Here is a 22,387-nt window from a genome sequence, read left to right as displayed (position 1 = left end):
CAAGAGACTCACTACATGCCATGTGGCAGTGTGGAAGAGGTTCCATGCACACCATGTGGTAGTCCCCCTCACCCTCTAATATATAAGAAAGATGAGATTTTGTACAATTTTTGAGTACTTCACATTGAGATTCAAAGGCAAGACTTTTAGGATCTCTCTTTCTCTCTCATCATTTCTCTCTCCCTCTTCCTCCCCCTCTCTCTCTCCTTCCCTTTTTTATCTCTCTTTACTCATCACTTCTATACTCTCTCTCTCTCTCCCCATCCTTTTTTCTCTCCTTTCTCATCATTTTGATTCTATCTTAGTCTCTCTTTCCTCCTTCCCTTTTCCTCTCTCCTTTCTAATCATTTCTCCCTCCCTCTCCCTCCCTCCCTCCCTCCCTCCCTCCCTCCCTCTCTCTCTCTCTCTCTCTCTCTCTCTCTCTCTCTCTCTCTCTCTCTCTCTCTCTCTCTCTCTCTCTCTTCTAGGATACACGTGCGTGCATATACACACACTCTCTCTCTCCTCATCATTGACTTATAAGGGGACTTCTCACATGCCATTTTGCATTCCCCCCACCTCCTAATACTAGTAAGAGATATATACACATATAGACCTATTTATAAGCGTATACATACAGACATTTGTGTGTGTGTGTGTGTGTGTGTGTGTGTGTGTGTGTTTTCCAATGAATTCACTATATGTATACCCTCTATATCACTTGCATTCAAGGCCTATTTGTAAATATCCTTATCTATGAACTTTCCTTTAATAAAACATAATCCTTTTCTATTCAATATGTAAGCAACCCCTTTATATAGGACCCTTGTATATGTAAAAATGTGTACAAATAGTATTTTAAAAATCCCTTATGTTAAACCCATGTGATACATACATATATTTATGACTAAACTCTATGGGGTGTATTCACAATAATTAATATATACTTACATAAATGTATTCTCAATAATAATAATTTATATATATATATATATATATATATATAATTAATGATAAATATCTCAATGATAAATATTTTATTTATGTATATATTTATGTAATACATTTTCTTACATATATTTTATTTACATAGTATATTTCATTACATATCATACTAAAAAACCCTTATTACTAAGCAACACCTTCTGTTGTATACATTGGTGCATGTGTAAAACTTCTTCTGAGCGTGCAAACCAAAATGTTTATCATGCTTCACCGACCCTCAAACACTGTATGAATATAATGCCAAGCATGAGAGAGGGCTCTCTCTTTCCTTAGAAGCAACTTGGGTGGGCATGTGGAACTCACATGTCACCCGAACAACAGGGTCATGTTATTGATGTAACCTTGTTTTTTTCAAAATTGACATAACCCGACAAGGTCATGCGATTTTTTTCTTTTGAATTTAACGTAACCCGATTGGGTCATACATTGAATAAATTCATAGATCCACTAGGAGGCTACAAATGGTATAAATCTTCATAGCTCCCTACCCTTCTTCTATACTTCTTTATGTGAGGCTTGTGAGTTTCCTTATGTCTATGGGAGGGTAGAGTGTTTGCTTAGCACTTGGACATGGAGGGTGGAGTGTCCGCTCGGTGCACAGGGAAGCTAGAGTGTCTGTCGCTTTTGGTGCACGGGCGAGACCGATGGGGGTTCACAGGGTGTCGATGTAAACCCTCTCCAATTGCGTTCTATGGGGGGGCATGGGGACTGCCACATGGCACCCGCCCCCACCCCTACTTACTATAGTAAAGATGATACATCAGTGGATAGTAAGGAATGCCAACAATGAGTAGCCCACATCTTTCAAATTATTCACTTCTTTATGGGGAACTTTAGGTGTTATTTTGAGTGATCATGCAATGGAGAATGCTTTATTCTTGCTCTTAAGTAGATGGTTTTCTTTTGGACAAAAAGACCACTATATATTGCTCCATGTGACAGAACATTAGACTTAGTAAAAGGGGATTTGCATGCCCACTCCAAACTCATGTCCATATCAAAACATCATTAACTACTAACCTTCAGCAAGAGCTCCTTAGAGATTATGGGTGAGATGGAGAGAGAGAGATGGTAGTTGAAGTTGTGGAGAGAGGAGGAGGCATGACCTTTAATAAGAGCTTCTTCGATATTATGAGAGAGAGAGAGAGAGAGAGAGAGAGAGAGAGAGAGAGAGAGAGTAGTTTCAACTTAGTACCTCTCTATATTGGTGAGATTTTATATAACATTATGTGTAGAGCATGTTGTTTGTTGCATAGAAAGTACACAGTCCATCCTTTTGTGACAAAAGGAAGCAAGTTGTGCAACTGATTACCTCTTGAGATCAGTGGAGTTTTACACAAGATCATGCTTGGAACTTGCTGTTTTTTTGTGCATAAAATGAACAAAGGGGAGCAATTGTGCTCACAAATTTAGTGGGCCTACCTATTGAGGCACAACTAGATTCACAATGACATATTTATGTACAAAGTTAAATTGACAGCGAGGAGCTAATAGAGTGACATTCAATTATACATTGTTTGGAGGCTTTACAAAAATTGAAAAATGAGATATAATGGTTTTTTGAATTCCATAAAACTTACATTCAATATCTAAGAGTTTGTAGCATAGATTCAAGCAACTTCACAATAAATTATAATACATGGATCATGTTATTGGTGATCCGAAATATACGGCTTAATATTTTGAGAGCAAAATATAACATGGTTGCTTCCCTTTACTCATAAAGATGTCAAACCTCTAATGACTCCACCATATAGGAAGCGTGGTTAGGAGGCTTGGCTGATCACACACCTCTCTCTCTCTCTCTCGATCGATCGATCCAGTGTAAATTGTGTGTTTGTGTGTGTTTTTCCCTTGTCTAGGCCTCAGCTAGCAATGGAGAGCATATCGCACAGGTTTGTCGCTACACACGGCATCGACATGCACGTAGCGGAAGTGGGCACGGGTACTATCCTCCATCAATAAGAAGTCTGCTAATTGCCTGAGAAAAAAGATTAAGCAGTGCTGAAGACATCTGGCTGAGGTGATTGCAGGGCCCAATACGGTTCTATTCCTGCACGGATTTCCTGAGATCTGGTACTCATGGCGCCACCAGATGCTGGCCGTCGCAGACGCTGGATTCCGTGCCATTGCGCCCGACCTTCGTGGCTACGGCCTCACGTGCAACACTGATCCCACCAAAAATACATGGTCAGATATAGGCCATGATATTGTAGGCTTGCTGGATGCCATTGGTGCAGACAAGGTGAAGAGATGCTCCTTGTGTTAATATTGTGATGATGTGATTTCTAAATCGCTGCTTCATTTGTTGTTTCGTATCCGAGATTGGGCCAATTGTTTGCTGTTTTGTTTTGATTCATTTGCTTGGTATCAGAAACTGTTCAATCCTTTGCTGTTTTCTTCTAATGCATTCGATTGCTATCAGAAACTGTTCAATTCTTTGCTGCTTGGTATCAGAAACTGTTCAATCCTTTGCTGTTTTCTTCTAATGCATTCGATTGCTATCAGAACATGTTCAATTATTTGCTGTTTTCTTCTGATTCATTTGATTGCTATTAGAAACTTCTCATTCCTTTGCTAATTTGTATTCTGAGAAAAAGACTTCTTAAAGAAAGAATCCATGTACTCATTATGGGGAAAAAGTCTTATGAGATTCTGGTGGCTCAACCCCTGATTTAAATTTTATAAAGTCTATGGTTTCAATTGCTGAAACAGGATATATTTCAGCTGAGAAAAGGAATCCTTATGTCTGGGATGTTGCAGGTGTATGTTGTTGCAAAAGATTGGGGGGCATTTGTAGCTTACTACTTGGGTTATACACACTCACAGCGCATCCAGGGGCTCATAATACTGGGTATTCCATTTTTCAAGCCTACCCTTGCAGCAGCCATCCTGGAAAACGTACCTCCAGGCCACTATCTGCAGCACTGGGCGGTAAATTCTCTCTTATTTGTATTCATATGTTATTCTTTTCATAGGTACATGACATGAAGCATGTTACACACATTTACATGGCAATTCATGTACATGTGTACTTGAATATTTATGTTTGTATGGCTCATACACGCATCTGTGTAGATTTACATGGCATATCTGTGTCTGTACATGTGTGCTCGCTTGAATATTTATGTTTGTTTGGCTCAGAATCATGCATGAGTGTTGCATATGAATATAAGTGGTATGGGTTTCGAGGAATGTAAATGATTATCCTTTCAGATAAGGGTGTGAAGGTATTCTCATGCTTTTCAGAAACCAGGGGTTCCAGAAGCTGACTTTGCCAGGTTTGATGTAGCCACAGTCATCAAGAGGATCTATATTCTGTTTTGCAACAGTGAGATGCCAATAGCGTTGGAAAACATGCATACGCTTGATCTAGTAAAGCCTGAGGATCCTCTCCCCAACTGGATGACAGACAAGGATCTCCAAGTGTATGCAGATCACTATGAGAAGTCAACATTCAAGTATCCCATGGAAGTTCCATACAGATGCTGGAACAGGTGAGAATGAAAATGAGGGGTATCAAGATAAGACCAGACATGAACAGAAAATGACTGAAAGTCTAATATTTGAAACATGTTTTTACAATTACTGAGAGTCTGATGTTTGAGGCATCTAGATAAGACCAGATAGTACGACTGAGTTTGAAAATGAGGGGCATTTAGATAAGACCAGAGGTGAGGGGAAGATGACTAAAAGTCTAATAGCCGAGCCATGTCTTTACAACAATGACTGAGAATCTGATGTTTGAGACATATCTTTGACAGGGTAGGAGAGGATTTTGATGAGAACCGAGATTACACCATCAGGGCCCCCATTCTATTGGTGATGGGGAAGCAGGACTATGTGCTAAAAATGCCAGGGATGGAGCATCTGATGCAGGGAGATCCTAGCCTTTTATTGAATTTCAAGCTAGTAACCATAGAGGAGGGCAACCACTTTGTGCAGGAACAGCTCCCACAGCAAGTGAATGGTATCATAATCAGCTTTTTGGACTCCATCAAGGCTGATCAGAGAGGCGCAGCGTGACTTAAAAATGCACCACATTGTGGCCTTCTGCCAAAGCCTCTTTCTCACTTGATGTTTCTTGCTTCTTGAATAACACCTATGGAAATAGAAAACCTGAGCTTAGTAGAGGGTAAGCTTATCTTGAGGCCTGTTTCTTTTACTGTTGTGCTAATGAGTTCTGACTCTATTAGAATTGCCTGTAAGGGCATGGCTATTGTTATGGTTGAATCTCTCCGATGGTGCTTCATTACATTGCTTCATATTAAGTCAAGTCTGGGATAAAGGAAGGCCATTTGCTTGTTGGGTGCAGTGTTCATGAAATATTGAGGTTTAATGTAAAATGAATTGTATAACTTTCCAAAAATATAAACCTTCAAAATTAACAAAATAAGGCTTAGAACTTAGAACTTTTCAAAGTTTTAGTTATAAAAATGGGAAATACATCAAATTTGATCAAGAATACCTCCAAACTTTTGAGTCAAACGTTTTGGTACATGTTGCCAAAAATATGCTCCATGAACATTGGTTGGATGATTTTTTGACACAAATAGATTGGTGCCTCCTGGCATGCAGGATGTAGGGATCAAACATGCACATGTTGAATGCAACCCACACACGATCCACTACACCAATGATTTTTTAATGTTCAATTAATGCAACCCACACATGATCCACTACACCAATGATTTTTTAATGTTCAATTTACTTTTTTGTGTTTTTTCTCTCCTTTTTTGTGATGGTTTGAAAGGCTTTGACCTCAATTGAAGAGTAACACAGGCTTTTGGCAAACCTTTACTTTAAGTTATTGAACAATGCCATGTTCAAGCAAATACAATATGCACACGACACCTATAATTGTATTGACAATGGCTAGTCTTTCCAAGTCCTTATGCCTCATGCCTTGCTAAACAAGGCAATATTTGCATTGCAATCACTGTTATTAAGATAGAAAAATATTTGCAAAGAATGTCACTTAGCTTCCCCTAGTATCCAAGTCCAAACACAACTTGTTTGGATACACTTGTCAACACTCAAAACTCATTGATGTGAATAGTTTGTGTGTGTGTGTGTGTGTGTGTGTTGGGGGGGGGGGGGGGGGGGGGGGGGGGGGGGGGCGACACTCACACATACACTTACAATGATTTTCACCCACACACACATGCATTTACAATGATTTTAATCAAATGTAAGCATCTAATGATGAAACTAATGTTCGTTTTAACATATTAATATGTTTATGCTTTGGTGAATCTTTATCGAACGTAGAAAACAACATAGGGGATGCCTCATATATGCTTTGGCATCATACCCTTAATTATATTTTGAATTTGTGGTAAAATGATGGTTATCTTAAACAAATTTTGAATTCGTGGTGATGTTGAGGTGGATAGGTTCAATGTTGTTCAAAGGTAGAGTCTATGAAGCTCTTTCTTGATTTGACAAGGTGCTTCTCAAAGTTTTTAAGAGGTAGATTGGTGGATCTAAGAGGCAAATATGATTATCAAAACTTGTGAACTATATCCTCATGCAGTATAAGTGGCATGGATTAAGGCTTTATATTTGGTTCAATGATGCAATGCATAGCGATTGCATGCTATTTATGATAAGCCTATTTTGGCTTTTAAAACATTTCAAAACGATGCCCAAAAGTGGAAAGATATGTGGGACAATAGGAATATGGATTGGTTTCTTGTACAACACCTTTTAGGCGAATACTCTCTCTAACAAGAAGGCTGAGTGGTTGATTTTGATATTTAAGAAGCTTACAGAGCCCTAGCCCACATAATAAAGATATAACATAGCTTATATTAGATGCTATTGGATTTGATGGTGTGTAGATGGGTGAACTTTCAAGAGGTGAACCTATAAGAAATGTAACATATCACGTGCTCATAGAGTATTTTAAGCAAGCCCTTTGAGAAATCTCTCAAACCTTGACCAAAATAAGTGGTTTCTCAAGGCTCATTGGTTCTGGATTAGGCACAACAAATTTTTGATAGTTCCAAAGTGCAAAAGATTTAGCACTATCAACATGGAAACCTTCATAGTTTGGAAAAACAATCTCTATTAATTATGGTGAAATTTCCTATTAAATATAGGATTTCAAAATGGCAGCCTATTTTTTTACCTTTGTCAAATATTGATAAAGAGGATATTTACACCTCTTTTGGCAATACAAAGGTGTCATGAAGATATGGAAAAAACTTCACAAATGTTATTTGCAATTTACTTGCATAATTTAATCCCTTAGAGGCAAAGCTCTTCTTGAAAAGAAGGATAGGATGTTTGTGGATCTTTTTGCATCTCAATAAGTTATAAGATGTGTAGTCATCACGAAAATATGGGAGGCAAGGAATCAGGTCATGTTCTAAGGACTATCATGTTCTATGGTATATCCTACTGATAAATTTTGATAATTTGGCATTCTTCATCATCAACTTGCTTAAAGTTCCTAAGAATGTTGATGTTAAGGTCTTGATAGGTAAGTTGGGAAGCTCTTTTAGAGCTTGAACTCCCTTTTTCAAGGATGTATATCTTTGCTTTACCTTTAACATAATTAATGCCTTAATAAAAAATAAGTATATGGTCATCATCCTATGACACTTTCCAAAATTCATCAAAGATTTGAGTGCATGGTCATGAGATATTTGAGCCTATGTGTAAAAAAGAGAGGAATCCAAAACCTCCCAAATACACACATTGGAATAGTAAAATTTAAACAAATATTAGTAACAAAGTTATTCATTTGTTAAATTCGAATAATCCCTTCTATGGATCCATAGGCCCTTGGCTAGCAATTGCCAACGGGTTTTTTTGCATAACTTATGGCACTAACACAAAAATAATTCAAATAGGTTCCCACAATCCGTGAGGATGCATCTTATTTCCTCCTAATTTCCACCGTTGCACTAGTAATAGGGCCTCGAGAATCCATCTCGAGTCACATAGATCATTTGAGTAGAACCCGAAGGTAGGGAAATTATAGCTAGAGCCCCCCTAGCATCCAAGCATCCTCCTACATTCAAACTAACCCATGGAGAGACCTCTCGTGGCAAGTTTGTTCTGTGTTCTCGTCACGGTAGGGTTGGCGTCCAGTTGGGGGTGTTTTGGTGCGCCCTCCATGAATTTAACATGATTCATTGTTCCAATTTCTTTTGTGAGTTTGGGGTCATACAATCATTTCACAAACGATGTTCCTAAATTTACAAGCACAAACAATAATGAAGGCGAGTGCTCGGGACATCTGCTAAGGTGGAGTTTCTATTTTTGAACGCTTAGTGTTCACCCTTCTTAGGTCTTTCTGCCTTGGTGTTAGTTGCCATGACCTTCTCAGGACTAGAGAGCACCCTCATTCCAACCTCATTCCTATGTGATAGGAGCAAGCAACTATGCTATTGGATTTATATCCGATAGATACATTGTGTATTGTTGCATGAATGCCCCTTACATCGAAAAATTTGGTAGGTGAGGCAAGCAGAATAATGACATCATCGATGATATCATTCTAGTATTATAAAAGCAATCAAGTCATAGTCTTATCTCTAGCTAAGAGATTATTCATATGATCTTATTAGAAGGGATCATATTTCAAGAGAATTCTTAAAAATAATGCCTTCATGGTATATTTTCTTGTAGGTGGATCAAAGATTCAAGGTCTAAACCACTTTTCGCATGCCCCACTTAGTCTTGAGATGTGTGCCTTAGGTTATTTTAGCAATATGCTTGATTTAGAGGCTTTAACAAACAAAAAGTATCCAAAATCAAGTCTCAAGGTATTTCTTCTTTAGGAACATGACATTATTGTGCCTCCATTAAACATCCTTATTGAGCTAGAACCAAACTTATTTATGCATGTTGGCTAATACGTGTACCAAGCATAGGGGCTCGACATATTGATTGGCATCCATTCATGAGCTATGACTTGAGTTCTCCATCTAAGTTAAGTTTTACTATTTATTTTGAGTACACTCAAGGAAAGGCCACATGGTTTCACCTTGAGGGTCACTTGCTTTTCCAAGTAGGATGAGGATTGCTTACTTCCAAGTAGGATGAAGTTAAGGGCCTAAAAACCTCGGGATGCTAAGTATGTATGAACCATTCATATCATGTGCATTCAAGGGCCATTTGAAGACACTCTTAACTATGAATTTTTGTTAAATAAAACAAACCACTTTTATATTCAATCTATGAATAACCCTTTATATATCACCCTTTTATATGTAAATTTGTGAAAAGTGTATTTTTAAAATCCCTTCTTTTGAACTCACATTATATGTTTCCATATGTATAAGTGATCTATCTGAGCTTAAGACCTAAAAAGGCCAATCTTAATTAAAGCTTGACAAAAAACTCCACTTCTCGACTTAAGGCTTGATTGAAAAGTTCACTTGCAATAAGAGATTGCACTTAACCCTCAAGCATCACTACATAGGTCAGGTAACTTAGGACATACCATAAGCCTTTCAATCAAGAAGAAAGCTTTAAGAAACATGCTATGAGGAGATTTTTTGGCACTCATAACTCCAAAAATCACAACAATTACACCCTAGAAGACTAGAAAGATTTGTTTGAGAGCTTCACAAACACTAGGTGAAAGAAAATCATTAATTGTGTGCACAAAGAAGACTCCCAACCAGCTTGGAAAGTTCCCTTGAAGCATGCATTATCTTAATATATGAGGGTACTAGAAGTCATATCCTAGGCTTTGCTAATCAATTCTTGCATATATATTGATAACTAGTGATTCTTGTTCACTTATTGATAGTCATTTGTGGCTCAATTCGCACTTTAATTTCCAACCTCAATAGCTCATTCGAATCCAAATCCACCATGAGGGTAATACCTTGAAGCCACTTTTATAGGCTATAAAGACTTAGATTAAGGTCCCAAGTTGCAATAACTATTTGGACTTGCCAAAAAAGTGAATCCAATTGAGAATTTTGACCTAAATACATGCCATCTACTTATAACACCAATTAATAAAGAATTCACCTTAGAGGAACAAAGTAGAAAATGAAATCCAAATAAGGCACTCAAGAAATCTGATTTGATTGAGAAATCATCTCATTGACCTTGAAAGACAATCTAGCCATTTCCAATATGAAAAGCTCATACCATTAACATTTTCAATATTGAAAAAAGTATTTCTTAAACTTGATGAAGAAGGCATAATGACAACAGTATGTTTGCACACAAAAAAATAATAAGATATGCCCAATTACAAGCTCAAAATACAGCAATGGACTCCAAACACAAAGTGCCCCGTAAAGCTAAGCAATGGCTATTCAAATATCAAACTAGCATAAAACTGATACAAAAATGATATTTTAATAGTCTCAAAGGAATATCTATTTTTTACAAGCATTCCTAAGTATTTCGGCTATCTTAAAGAATAAAGCATTCACTAGATATCAAGTATATACAAACTGTCTAGAAATCAAGTTCAATTTGCATAATCTCTCCAAAATGAATATAAACCAACATGTTAAATCCTTCAACTCAACAAATCCATCAAAATTTGTGTGCAATCCCAAGTTGGGAGTAATCTAAAAGAAGCACCCAAGATATGGCATGTCAAGATTTTAGAAGCTAGTTGCACTTAATGATATTTTGTCTACTTAGTCCCTTTTTGTCTTAGCAATCTATGTGAGTCAACTCGAGAAGCTCATGGAATTTTCTAGGTAGATTTGATGCCTCCCCCAAATGGCACTCCATGTCCTAGGAACTAATGATACATAGTAAGAGAAATGGTTGCCTTAGAGTTGAATATCTAAAGGCAAGAGCAAGGCTATTTTGTAATTTAGAAGTTATTTTAATAAAGGTAATATGCCTTTATTAATATGGTCAAACTCCTTCATTTTATTAATAACCATCAAGATATCAAAAAATAAATGCAAGGCTATTAATTCCATCGCTATGCATATTAGAGAATCACCTTTGTGCTCATTTAACGTGCTTGACTAAGGAGCCCTCAGGGGCATGATTTAGTGGTCCATTGAGAGACTTCTCCTAAGTGACATTGCTCGATACTCTTTAGAATAACACAAGGTTTGTCACCTAGGGTCTCTTGAGTCCACCCCCCACAACAAAAAGTTCTCACTGCAACCCATAAGGATTGACATGAATTCAAGTTCCTAATTTGATGCTAAGGTCATCTATCAGCTTCGCTCCTTGAGCACATACATAAGTCAACTCAAACCGAAGCAAATCAATGTTGCACTTGATTCATAGTGAGTGTGGGAATCAAGGGGGAGAGATGCGCGTCAACCCCTCTACCCATAGAGTATAGTCTTGACTCAGTTTCCCTAAAATGGCATTGATCGAGGTCTACACTAGACAATCGCCCATTCGACCACTAAATTTACCATCTTGAAAGAAAACTATTGGCTCACTAAGACCATCCATCCGTAGGATGGATCTATCTGGAATCTCGCCCTCCCACTTCATCACTCAGGGGTTTTTTTAGTTATCTATCCTAACACATTTATGTTCAACATATAAAAATAGCTTCCTTAATTAACCATTAAACACTCATTCCTTCATGTTAATTATAGACATAAACACAAAAATAAAGTAATCTTTTGAAAGCAGCTATAAATCAATGCACTTATCCATACGTTCTTCAAGGTACAATACCAACTCAACATTTTGTCCCTTAATCTAGGACTCATGTTCAATCTCAAGCACACATGATCCACCAATCCACCCTTATCTAGCATTAAGGCCTTCCATAAAGTTGATCCTAGGTCATCCAAGGGTTGGGACAGTTTCTAGGAGTATAAGCGGTTTTCTAGCCAAATCCCCCCTAGCACCCTCACCCCCTCCTACCTAAGGGTTCCCCATAAGGAGACCTCTCACATCTAGGATGAGCGGTCCTAACCTCTAGTGTGGTCAAACATCCCCTTGGGGAAGGGCCCCCACCACTAACCTTGGGGGAGATTTCATGTGTAACTATATATCCACCTATGAGGACACAAGAGCTTTTGTGCAAATACAATCAAGCATTCAGCTTATCAACAAGCAAGAAAAACATTTCTTTTTTATCACATCAATCAAAACAATCTCTTTGAATATTCCATAAAAGTTAGCCAACTTATCTTGGCTAGAAATACCATCTCTTTTTTAAAACAACAAACCGATTCTTAAGGACAAATTCAACAAAAGAAAACAATTCCTTTAGATACTTTTTCATAAAAGAAAATACAATCCCAATTATTCTACCTTAGAATGCAATCATATAAGGATTCCTCTTCAAGTAGACCATGCAATTCAAAGTAGTTTGTGCTACTAGTCTAATGTTTCATTTCCCAATTCCTAGCTTATCTTCAATTACTAGTGCAACTTTACAAAACACACCTACAAAGTTTGCAATGTGGTTGGAATTGCCATCGTAGTCATGATCGAGTGTTTTGTATTCATGAAGCTCCTCTTAGGGGCCATCACGCATCCCAAGCTTCATGTGCTCTTTCTTTAATCTCAACAATGCTTGTGCTTATCTTGTGCTTCAAGGTTTGAGGCCTTGCTTCTTCCCACATTATTTGAGTCTCATCAATTCACTTTGGTTTCATGGGGAGGACTGGAAGCAAGAGTCCAATGTCTGCTTTGTGAGTACTGCACTTTCTCAATCTCTTTCTTTCCCTTTATTTTTTCGAGTCCTTTCTCACTCTATCTCTTTCAATATCTCTCTCTACCTCCTTCCCTAATCTTCTTCCTAACTTTTCTCTCTTCTTCTCTTTCCATCTCTAACCCTCACTCTTTCCCTTCCTCTTTATCTCTACCTCTCTTTTCTTCTTATCATCTCCTCCTCTTATTCCCTTGTTCTTCTCCTCGTCTTTAACTCCTCTTCTTCTTTCCCGTCTTCTCCTCTTCTTTAACTCTTCTTCTTCTTTCCCTTCTTCTCCTCTTCTTCTCCCCTACCTCTTCTTCTCTTCTTTCTCTATCTCCTTCCTCTCTCCTTCTCCCTATTAACTTATTTTCTCCTTCTCTCCTATCTTCTTTTTCCTCTCTCTTCTCCTCCTCCTCTTCTCTCTCATAGAGCAACAGTAGTGTTTCAAGATGATCTCCCTAATTCATAAAGCATTGAGGCTTTATATAAGCCTTAGTAGATGGCTTATTGGCCTCTTACTCTTCCTCAGCATTGTAGCTTCTATTGAAGATTTGTAGCCCCAAGAGGAACACCAAGAAAAGGAGAAAACTACTACAAGAAAATCTATCTTGTCACACCAACAAGCTTGTTCTTCATACTTCAATCAACCACAAGAAGAAAAATAACACCAAGAATAATCAATCGTCACGTAGCATCATATAGTGAATCTCCCACAAATTTATCATAACAAAACCTCAACATATTCTTCATAGAAACCATCAAAGAACCAAAGGAACACAAATAAATGCTCAACTTTGAATGAAATTCATCACAGTATTCATATTTAATTATATTTATAGTCTTCATAGTCTTTCTCTCAATCTCTCACATGTAGATACAATGTTTCTTCATAGAAATTGGCTATCTCTCATACATTATCTCTGTCACATATACTCTCTCTCAATCGTACATGAGAATAACAAAGACTCACACTCAATGATCCTCTCTTGGTCATGGATACCACTCCCAAGAGGTATTCCTGATATGAAGAGGCACGAGAGGCACTACAATGTTCCTTGAGTAGCTTCCATTGAAAATCCTTGTGTGGTATATTTCATTTGGTAGAAACCAAAAGTGATTAAAATGCAATTGCTTGCTCATCTAGTTTTAAACTAGAGGAGGTGCTCAAATTCAAATGCCTTGTTAGGGTGCATTTCCCCTCGCTCCTTGATAGCCCCTATCATTAGGTATTGGGCAATCTAAGATGGTTTAACTATGAGTAAAAATAGGGTGCACTATTTTCAAGTTTGGCACACATGAAGAGGCCACAACATCATTTGCTTTCCACAAGGAAGGAATACAAAGCACCATCTCCTTATGCCTTATGTCCCAATTAAACTAGGAAATGGTGGAACACAAAACCTCCCCATAGTTATATGGCATTGCATGGCCTGATTAGAGTGAGCTTGCCAGGTAGATAAAGGGCTTACCGTAGTTACCTTTTGGGCTAGGCAATACTTCACATGTGCTAACCCTATGACTAGTTGGAGAGTGAAGTCGGGGGAGTTATAGAAGCCTTGGGACGTGTTCTTTACATGCCACCATGCTTGCATGGGGAGATTAGAGACCAAAAGCACACATACATACTATGGATAGGTGGAATGAGATTCCTAAGCTCCTTTAGCACTTTGATGCAAATGAAATTGAGATCTACATAGGTCTTCACATTTTCTTGATTCCTCTTAGACAGCAAGGCACTAGAACAAGGCATGCTTGAAGAAGACTGAAGGAGAAGAACTAGCTAATATCATGTAGCCTATGCAAAGCATCCCTCCTCCTAAGTGGCAACCCTATATCACTTACAAGGAACATGACCCCCCTTTGGAGGTTAGGATGGTGCCAAAAATGGGGTGCAATATTAGGCTAAAGACAAAACCCATGGCAAGGACCCTTCAAAGGGTAAGGAGCCTAATAAGCAAAATCAAGATGTTGTAATGGCCCTACAACGAGATGCTAAGACCTTCGTAATAAAGGCCCCTCTCATGTAGGGCCATCTGAAAAGGTTGTTGTAAATAAGGAGAAATAGCCAACTAAACAAGAGGGAAAATTCGCAAGCAAAGAAGGGAATAGCAAAAATCCCAAGCTTAGATCATTGGCCTAATGTCCTCTCATTAATAAAAACATCTACGCTTTGTTGCCCAAGTATCATGACATCACATACAAGAGGGTTCACCCACTAAGCATAGACATGCCTCAAGACTAAACCCTCATGACACCACACATGAGAGGGTTCACCACCAAGTTTAGAGAATCACATGTAGAGTGCACCCCAAGCTACACTTGAGTCACCACTACTCCTTGTATAGTGCATTTGGGTCCAATGCCAATGCGTAGCTATAAAGCCCAAAAGTGGGGAAGGGGGAAAGCGGACCTCACCAGGGCCGGGGATTTTGATAAGTGAGGAGATATCAATGAGCTAGTAATTCCATTGAACCTTCTAAGTTGAAAAGGTTATATCCTTATGGTAGAACCTTCTAGCTTATAACATTCTAGTTGTAGCGGAATAACAATTTATTCCAATGGAGGATGAGTGGAGCTTCAAAGAAACTAAAACTTCTCTCCTAGAATGTGAGGGGCTTCTGTGGAGAGAAAATAAAGAGACTTTACTTCAAGTTAGTACACTACTGCAAGCCTAACATGCTAGCTTTGGAAGAAATCAAGATAGGGCCAGGTGTGGACCTGCTCTCCCCTTCCCCTGGCTATGAAGCCGTTGTTGATGAGGCAAGAGTAAAGGGCAAATGTAATATGGTGATCTTTATGAAATCGAACCTTTGGCTAGTGCTTGCATGGCAAGATGATCGTGGGTCCACAATCAACATCCAGCTTAACATTGATAGAGAAGAGCCAATAGTAGGTTCAATATATGCCCCCAATGTGTCTACAAAGCATGCAAGCTTTGTGGAGGTGGCCCCAACTGCAAATGGATGGCTCCCCTATGCTCGTGGCATTTGTGGGTATTTTTAGAATATGTATACATTACATGCATATGTTCAACTATTAAAATATCTTTTATTTCTCAAACAAAAAATTCCTCTCTCTTTTTATAGTGTATGTGCATCCATGGGTGTTGTTAGAGTATGTACACGTTGTGTGCACATATTTACCACCGTTGGCTTTAACTAATGTAATAAAACCGATCGGGTTATTAATACATAGTACCCCTAACCTCTGGAAGGCATTTAAACAATGGATAGAGGATGGGACGGAGTCCCAAGAACCACCGCTCTAAGTGATTCAAAGGAACAAAGTGAGTGTGGAAGCAGTTGACCCTTCTCCAAGAGCTCTTGGAGTTAACACATTTGGAAAGGAGTCGAAGAGCAATATATCATCCTTCCTATTGAGGCTCTAGATGACTCGCTGAGAAGAGCAATCATTTGATACATGCACAGGGATTAGCATAATCAACCATTCAGACGTGCTACAAGCATGGGGAAATTCACCCATCAAAAACATGCATTTTAATCTAGCCACCAGATTTTCATAGGATGTTAAATAGAAAATGTCAACCTTGCTAAATGTGACTGATAAGAAGGCAACCTCAGAGCACATGTGCTAGTGCTCTACTGCCCCTTCACTCCCCAAGAGCTAGAGCATGTGGTAAATTAGCTACTTAGCATAACAAATCATGTGTCCCATATGACCTTCCATCGAAATTCTACTAGAGATTCTGGGACACAATCTTAACAACTTCTATAAGAAAGGAACAATGGATGGATAAAGAGGAAAATAGGGACTTGATCAGAGTCATCCCCAAATCTGCCAAGTGAACCCTACTTGCAAGCTAGAGGCCAATCGCAATGATCAACACTTGCCACAAGGCATGTGACTAAGGCCATGGCCTACTGAATCAAACACATTCTCCCGTCCCTTCTTTACGCAAAGCATCATGGTTTCATGAACTACAACCACCGTATTCATTTTAGATTAGCTTAATTACATGGTTACCAAAAGGACAAATAGAACAATTTATGTGGTCAAATGTAACATGATTTGACTCCAAAATAATGTGATCAATATTCATTGCTTCTAGCAAAAGATGAAAAATTGTCTCTACACTTATCCCCTTAGGCATTTATGACCAAAAGCATTGTAGAAGCATTTGCATCAATCTAAGAGCCACCTTTAGATATGTTATTTCTTTTCTACCTTATTATGTACATTTACTTCCTATATTCATTATTTTGCCTCTTAACTTTAGGCTGCTTCCAAGTGACCATGTCACTCTACATGGTCATCCACATGTAATAGCATATCAAGAACCTACAAGCTCCTCACTTTAGGCTTCTTCCAAGTGACCATCTAACTCTACATATTTGTGCATATGTTATAACATACCAACAATCTACAAGCTCCATGAGAGGGTAACCATGCTTTCCTTTTGTACATCCTCACAAGATTAACAAAAAGAGTGAAATGGTCAACTTCCATTGGAAAGCACACATTATTGGCTTCAATTTGCAAGATAAAAAATGCTATTTAAACATTCTACAAAAGAAGTTCACCTCATGCCTTGTATGCATTTGGTATTTCTACCTCTTTTTATGATTGCAATCATATCTTTCATTTATATTCTTGATATTCAAAAGTTTAGCCTTATCATGAGAACTTTGTAAAGATGTGCTCCCATGGACAAATACGAAAGGGTGACTGCTAGAGTAAGTATAAGCACATCCATGGTCATGCATCAAATTTTGGAACCTTATTCACATTAATAATCCTCCATCCTTCTATATGCAAAATAAGATTCTAAAATAAATTGGTTACATACATACATACATACATACATACATACATACATACATACATACATACATACATACATACATACATATATATATATATATATGCATACATGTGGGTATGTATTTACATATATGTGTGTACATGTATATATGTATGGGTGCCTATATTGTTCATTTGTTTTTTGAGTTTTTGTATATTTGTGTGTGATTTTAGAGTATGTATACATTGCATGAACATGTTCAACCATTATAATTATTATATCATCCGATATGTTCAAATAAAAAAGAAATTCAATTTTTTTGTTAATAGTATATGTACATTTATGGATATCTTTCAATCTTTCAAAGAGTCACATGTAATGTTCCCCCTTGTCTCCCATGCGAATGGGGAATAGTGGAGGGGAAAATTAATAGAAAGGAAACTAAAAACCTTACTATTTAAAAACTTTACCCTTACCACCACTTACCTACCATCATCTTGCACCATCATCCCACTGATGCCACCTTGTCTCCTTCCACCACCATCCACCCTCAATCTGCCACTATGTAGGCCATTGATTGGCCACCTCCACCCTACACTCCCCCTCTAGTGCACAAATCGACCTCGCACCATGCAAATAGATACCAAAGTATCATTTTTACAAATATTTGTAAGAGAATGAAATTGACCTACTAGTATGCCCCTATTGAGTTACGAACAAGAGATGTGATTCCCATGAAAAGTAAACTGCACCTTCACAAAGACACTATGCTTAAACATGTACTTGCTAGGAGTCGGATTTTCTTTCATGAACTCTTTGAAAACTAATGAGAGTTGATGAACAATGAGTATTCCTTAAATTGCAAGTACCCACCCTCGTATTTGCTTTTGTGACCTTTTTGACAACTAAAGAGAGTTGATGACCAATAAGTATTCTTCAAATTGTGATAAGTACCCTTAGATTGCATCCCTAGATTGAAAATTCCTAATGATGAGTCTACAAGGGACTTAGTGATCCCTGGATTATATTAGATATGAAGGTAGATGTGTACCGATGCCATAAGGAAACGATGGTATTTTTGTCTTGAAGAGATGTTATTATTGTTAAGGGAAAAGATGCTTCTATTAGCTAAACGATAGGCTATTTGCCTTACTTTCGATTGAACTTGGAGAACTCCTTAAGGGGGAGAGTTTAATCATTCTAAGGCTTATCAAATGGGGGTTTAAGGCATGGTTTGATCACCTACATAATCGCACCACAAAAATAGATGTCCTTAAAGGCAAGGAACCCGAAAGGGCATTGCTTGATACACTGGCTAAAGGTTAAGTGGTGTGAAGGCCACTACATAATGTTGATCCTATCCTATGGCAGCTTGTGGGTCAAGGAGGCTCTAGACACCCCAACTTGGGCCTAGGATCCCTATGACAGCTTGTCCATCAACAAGGAGGTTCAAGACACCCCAATCTAGACCTAGGATGGAGTTGGAAAACCTCCAATGCCTAACATGTGCAAATGGTGGAAGACCCTATTCTAGATAAAGGGTGGATTATGGATTGTGTCCATGAAACTTGGATACGGATATTCATGTATTTGGATATTGATCTTGGTTAAGAGACCAAATACTAGTGTGACATTGTACCTTGGAGAAGGTGCATGATAAATGCATTATTTTGTGACTACTTTTAAAGGACTATTTGATATTTTTTTGTGTTTGTGATATTAAATTACATGAAGGAACTAGTGTTTAATGGCTACTTTCAAAGGATTGTTTGATATTTTTTGTTTGTGATAATAAATTACATGAAGGAACTAGTGTTCAATGGCTAATTAAGGAAGCTATCTTTGCATATCAAATATAAATTTATTAGGTTAATTAAATAACTATAATACACTATCAAAGAAATTGACAAGGCAAAAACCTTGACGAGTCTGTCATATGGATAGGTGGTCTCAGTGACCCAAGAGTTTTCCTTTAAGGTGCTAGAATTAGGATAATCTAGAAGAGAGTTGAACAATGACCTTCCTAGATAGTTTTAGATCCTAACCTTATGTCGTTTTAGGAGACTAGAGTGAGAATATGCTAATGGGTAAAGGGGTTGATGTGATGCACTCTTCCTTATTTCTCAACCTCTCTAAACCAAGTAGGACATGGTTCCACGGGTGTTTCTTGTAAAGTAAATACTCAAAGATTGGTACTAGAAGACCATTAGTTAACAATAGCTTATGTAGGAACCAAATTTATGTCAATCCTTGTTCTAGAACTTAAGAAGATTTAGAGTGTGCTTTGAAGAAGAGGTAGCATGGATAGAAGTAATGGGCTTATGAGAAGAATTTGGGCCTAGTAAAGAGGGCAGTGATGTTGACAGTTCCTTCAAAATGTATGTGGTTGCTTCTTGAGCAATTTGTTTCTGTAATCTGAGTGTATGGAGGAAGGGCAAGAAGGGAGCCTTTTGAGTGAGCTTTTCTAGGCAACTTCCATTTCTTATTCCACATAGTCCACTTATTCCACCCCTAGATTTGTTTTTACCTCCACCACCACCACGACTTCCACCATCAACATCACCACCACCACGGCTTCCTCCACCACCACCACTAGTGCCATTTCTGCCATTGCCACCACCACCACCATGGCTACCTCCACCACCACTACCACCATCTCTACTGCCACCATTGTCACCATCTCCACCACCACTACCATTATCCTCACCACCTCCATGATTGCCACCACTACCTTCACTTTGTGTACCTCTCTTTCTCTCTCTCTCTCGTTTGTCATTCCCAGTTTCTCTCTCTACATGTAAGTTCTCTTTTTCTCTTTCTAGCACACTTGATAAAATAGCACTCCATCTCATGTAAACATTTTTTTCTCTCTCTAGCATGTAACGTGGATTCATTCATGCAATCACCCCCGAACAAAACACCACGGCATACACACCTCTCTCTCTCTCTCTCTCTCAAATTGGTCCATGTCTTTACTCTCTCTCAATTTAGGGTTGTACTACATGCAATTTCTCCCTCTCTCTCTCTCTCTCTCTCTCTCTCTCTCTCTCTCTCTCTCTCTCTCTCTCTCTCTCTCTCTCTCTCCTACATATATTTACATATATAAATATCAGTCATTCACTCACTCTTCCTATTTATCTCCCTCTCTCTCACTTTCTTTCTCTCTCTCATGCATGCAATCAGTCCACATTGTATAATAAGGTCTCACATCAAATTATGGTACGTGTTGTAACAAACACTTCCTTAAATCCTAAATACCTCTCTCTCTCTCTCTCTCTCTCTCTCTCTCTCTCTCTCTCTCTCTCTCTCTCTCTCTCTCTCTCTCTCTCTCTCTCTCTCTCTCTCTCTCTCTCTCTCTCTCTCTCTCTCTCTCTCTCTCTCTCTCTCTCTCTCTCTCTCTCTCTCTCTCTCTCTCATAATGTGAACACTTGTGTGGCCACTCTGTGTTTTTAGAACTTTAATTGCAATGGATTGATAGCTCCCTCTCCTCCCCCCCTCTCTCCCTTCCCCCCTCCCCCCACCAACAAATATGATACAAGACAGTTCATACAAGTAATAAAAATGTACATTTATATTGTGTTAACTCTAGAAAAAGTGCATTTTCTTGACAAATTAAGAGAGACAAGGTCACCAAATGCTTGTCAAAATTTTGACACAAGCCATCCAACCGGATTGTATAACAGTACTTTCTCGGCAAAATAAAATGTAGTTGTGTTAAGAGGTAGTGTTGACATTGCATTACTGGTTATAATATAGGTGGTGTTAAAAAAGTTCTTTTGCTTCCAAATACAATGTGCAAGTTTTCTTCAATAAGTGTGGGTTGGTGTATAAACATGTTAGCATTTGCATCCATTCCAAACACTTGGAGGTACACATAGTATAGGTGCTTGAATGCCAAATATGCTTTTCCTTCTACGATACGGTCCATGAAATTCTGACAATTACATGTTGGATTCTTTGCAATGTGCACATCATAACACCCCTGCATGACACTTGAGTTAGGTGTCTCTAGTTCAAGGGCTTCATCACTATGTGCCCCTCCACAATTGCATCTAGAGCCAATGTTGAGTCTATCCTTTTCCCTGCAACCTCCTGTGAAATAGCTCTTCGATATCTACATGAGCCCATGTTAACATCCACCTCTTGTGTCGCCTTTTGTAAAAACAAACCCACCACTCTCCAATATGTGGATTTCTTCTACGGTCAAATTTTTGTCTCTTGCCCCGCTGGCCATACCTATGGAACCTTGGGTGGTGCGTGATGAATGGAAGAATAAATGTTCCATGTATGGTCCACCTTATCATTACAAAAACACATGAACTAGTGCCACATTCCACGTTGATTGCTAGCTTCTCCTCTTGAGCTGGACCACTCCATGATGCCCCAAAACGAAGGTGCAGGCACCCCATGTGTCGTATTTTTAATAGGTTTTTTGTGTTTTCCCTCTCTAGCTCCCAACCATCCTTGACATTGTACATGACTGTGAGTTGAAATCCTTCTTATACCCCAAATAGTGTCATGAAGGACTGCCTCCACCACCATTTCCTCTGAATAATTTGGTGATACTACCCTTGATTGGTCGGAAGGAAAAGGGTCCTCAAAGTTTAGTTTTCTTGTACCCTTTCTTCTAGGTATGTTTTCACTCACATACTCAGGCTTGTGAGAGACATTGGCTTCCTTGGACCCTACTTTCCCATCAACCTTGCATTTTCTTGCTACAATCACATTGTCTCCTCAAAAATCAAGATGATGTGATTCGGTTTCTCCTACCGCCTCCTTAACCATCCTTGCCATTGCTTGAGATGTGGGGCTAATTCCTTGTCATCAACTCAAAAGCTTCTCTGCACTAGGTCCTGCACCATGGAACTTTCCACCAATGAATGCATGTTGTTTTGTGCTCTGCAGTAGAGCATTGGCCAAATCACTAACACATGCATCATACAAGCTTATAGATCCCTTGAATTCCTCCCCCGCCAACCAACGTGCATGCATTGGCTCTGCTAGGTTCGTGGTTGGCATACGAAAAATGG

At 38.6% G+C, this 22,387-nt stretch overlaps 1 protein-coding gene across 1 annotated transcript; it reads left to right on the top strand.

The window, feature by feature from the left end:
* The first annotated feature begins 2,725 nt into the window (after positions 1–2,725).
* Positions 2,726–5,249, top strand: LOC148019822 (epoxide hydrolase 2-like). The gene is made up of 5 exons (XM_087700003.1): positions 2,726–2,929; positions 3,018–3,229; positions 3,748–3,918; positions 4,234–4,481; positions 4,749–5,249. The coding sequence occupies exons 1-5, from the start codon at positions 2,860–2,862 to the stop codon at positions 5,008–5,010; spliced, it is 963 nt and encodes a 320-aa protein (XP_087556129.1). The 5' UTR covers positions 2,726–2,859; the 3' UTR covers positions 5,011–5,249.
* The last annotated feature ends 17,138 nt before the right edge of the window (positions 5,250–22,387 follow it).

Source organism: Lygodium microphyllum, chromosome 19 (assembly GCF_053477565.2).
Source record: "Lygodium microphyllum isolate KBCC chromosome 19, Lygodium_microphyllum_v1.1.10, whole genome shotgun sequence".
In the NCBI taxonomy this organism is placed as follows: domain Eukaryota; kingdom Viridiplantae; phylum Streptophyta; class Polypodiopsida; order Schizaeales; family Lygodiaceae; genus Lygodium; species Lygodium microphyllum.
The sequence above is the reverse complement of the archived record's forward strand: the minus strand, read 5'-3'. Positions and strand labels throughout refer to the sequence as shown.